Genomic DNA, 1,930 nt, shown 5'->3' with positions numbered 1-1,930 from the left:
GGAATTTCCAAAAAATATTTCCTTATCAATCTGTTGTGGGTATCGACCCTATCCCTCCATAATTTCTGACGATGAAAAACCGAACCACCATGCTTTTGGCTTTTGTTGATGTGCATAGCTAGGACCATTGCTAGGTCCTCCTCCTCTTGAAGATCAAATTCTTCATCAGAAGAATCATGGGACGAACTCATCTATAAATATGAATTCAAACTAAAATTTAACACTCCAAACGTCTACAAAATCATCTACAAAAATGAAGTTTAGTAGCAATATATATCTTGCAAACGTTTTGTAAAATACCTCGTGGGCGCCGAGCTGCAAACCCCTGGTGGGCGTTGTCCGTCGGTGAAACGGTGCGCTCCAGGAGCGGCCGCGATGGAGGAAGCAACGGCGGACACCGGGGAAGAGGGGGAAGCGGCGCGCGCGGTGAGGAACGGCAGGTGGAAGCGCCAACGGGTCGCCGGAGAGGATAGGGAAGTCGCGCGCGCGAGCGAAGCTTTCAGATTCAACGGTTGGTGGGCATTCGCGTGGGCGAGTCGCTGAGCGGTATGTTCGACGCGCAGAGTAGTTTTTAGCACGCACGTGATTTTAACGCATCTGCTTGAGTTGTCAATTCAGTCGCGCGCGTGCTAAAAGTCGTTTGTTCATGCGTGCCGTTTATTTAGTGCGTTTGTTAAAGATGCTCACAGTGGCATCATTACTATTCCCGTTCAAAAACTGGTCCTGCCTTGGAAAGTGTTGAGAGGTGCCACAAAATAAAATTGTCTTGGTAAAGCTAGAAAGCAACCTAGGAAAAGCGACGTTTGGGGTTCATGGAGTCTCAAGTCAGTTGCACATGGGGAACAAGTGTGCAGCAATAATACACGCGACATGCACACTACGTACTACCATTCCCTCAAGTCGGCCCCTTCGTTGCCGCGTCCGATACTATATATAACTCCACGATCCCTCCCACCATTAGCAACCACAATGATCAACGCAGCATAAGGAAAAACTCCGTGCGGCAGCTCATAATGGATCGCCAGAGCTTGCGAGTCGGTGGCGCCGGCGACGCGCAGGAGTTATGCTACGTCGGCAGCCGGCAGGCCGAGGTCGACGGCGGGGCCTTCCTGATGGAGCTGCTGGAGGACACAACGGCGCCGGAGGCCGCCGACGACCGGCTGAGACGCGTCATGCGGTCCCTCGAGGCCGAGCTCGGCATCGCGTCGGCGCCGGCGCCGGCTGCGGCGGAGGACGGCGAGAGCACGGCGGACGGGCCGATGAGCGACGACGACGACGGGGGGCTGGAGGACATGCTGTCGGAGCTGGAAGGTAGCCTTGGGGGCGAGGCGCCGTCGTTGGCCACCGTGCTGCCGTTGGAGTATTGGGAGGAGGTGGCGCCGGTGATGGGCGGCGACATGGGCGGCTGGTACGTCGACGGCGAGGGGCTCGTTGCTGGGTACGAGTACAGGGAGCCATGCTGTTACAATAATTACGCATATGGTGAGGGGTCCGCCGTTGAGCAGGTGTACAGCCCCCTGTGCTTGTGGGAGTGATTCGTTACTAGTATTGCACTTCCTGCGTTTCAAAATAAGTATCATAAAATTTATATTAAATTGATATAAATTTTATACTGAATCAACAATATTTACTTTGAAACAAAGGTAATATTTTACCCTTCGTTCTAAAATAATTGTCTTTATACTAGCTCTAGTACAAAATTGTACTCCCTCTGTCCCAAAATAACTGTCTCAACTTTGTACTAACTCTAGTACAAATTTGTATTAAGTTTAAGACACTTATTTTGGAACGGAGGGAGTACTAAACATGAAACACTTATTTTAAGATAGATGGAATACCTTCCAAACGTTTGGGATCCGAGGACATCCTACGGAACGGCGCCGCGGGTGGAGGAACAAGGGCGGGTGGGAGGAGGAGGACGACGAACGGG

At 51.6% G+C, this 1,930-nt stretch overlaps 1 protein-coding gene across 1 annotated transcript; it reads left to right on the top strand.

The window, feature by feature from the left end:
• The first annotated feature begins 883 nt into the window (after nucleotides 1-883).
• On the top strand, nucleotides 884-1,638 carry LOC123409020. The gene has a single exon (XM_045102021.1). It carries the CDS (start codon nucleotides 1,014-1,016, stop codon nucleotides 1,533-1,535), a length of 522 nt encoding a protein of 173 aa, XP_044957956.1. The 5' UTR covers nucleotides 884-1,013; the 3' UTR covers nucleotides 1,536-1,638.
• The last annotated feature ends 292 nt before the right edge of the window (nucleotides 1,639-1,930 follow it).

The sequence above is a fragment of the Hordeum vulgare genome, chromosome 7H (genome assembly GCF_904849725.1).
Source record: "Hordeum vulgare subsp. vulgare chromosome 7H, MorexV3_pseudomolecules_assembly, whole genome shotgun sequence".
Classification (NCBI taxonomy): Eukaryota; Viridiplantae; Streptophyta; class Magnoliopsida; order Poales; family Poaceae; genus Hordeum; species Hordeum vulgare.
This window is presented reverse-complemented; position numbering and strand designations above follow the sequence as displayed.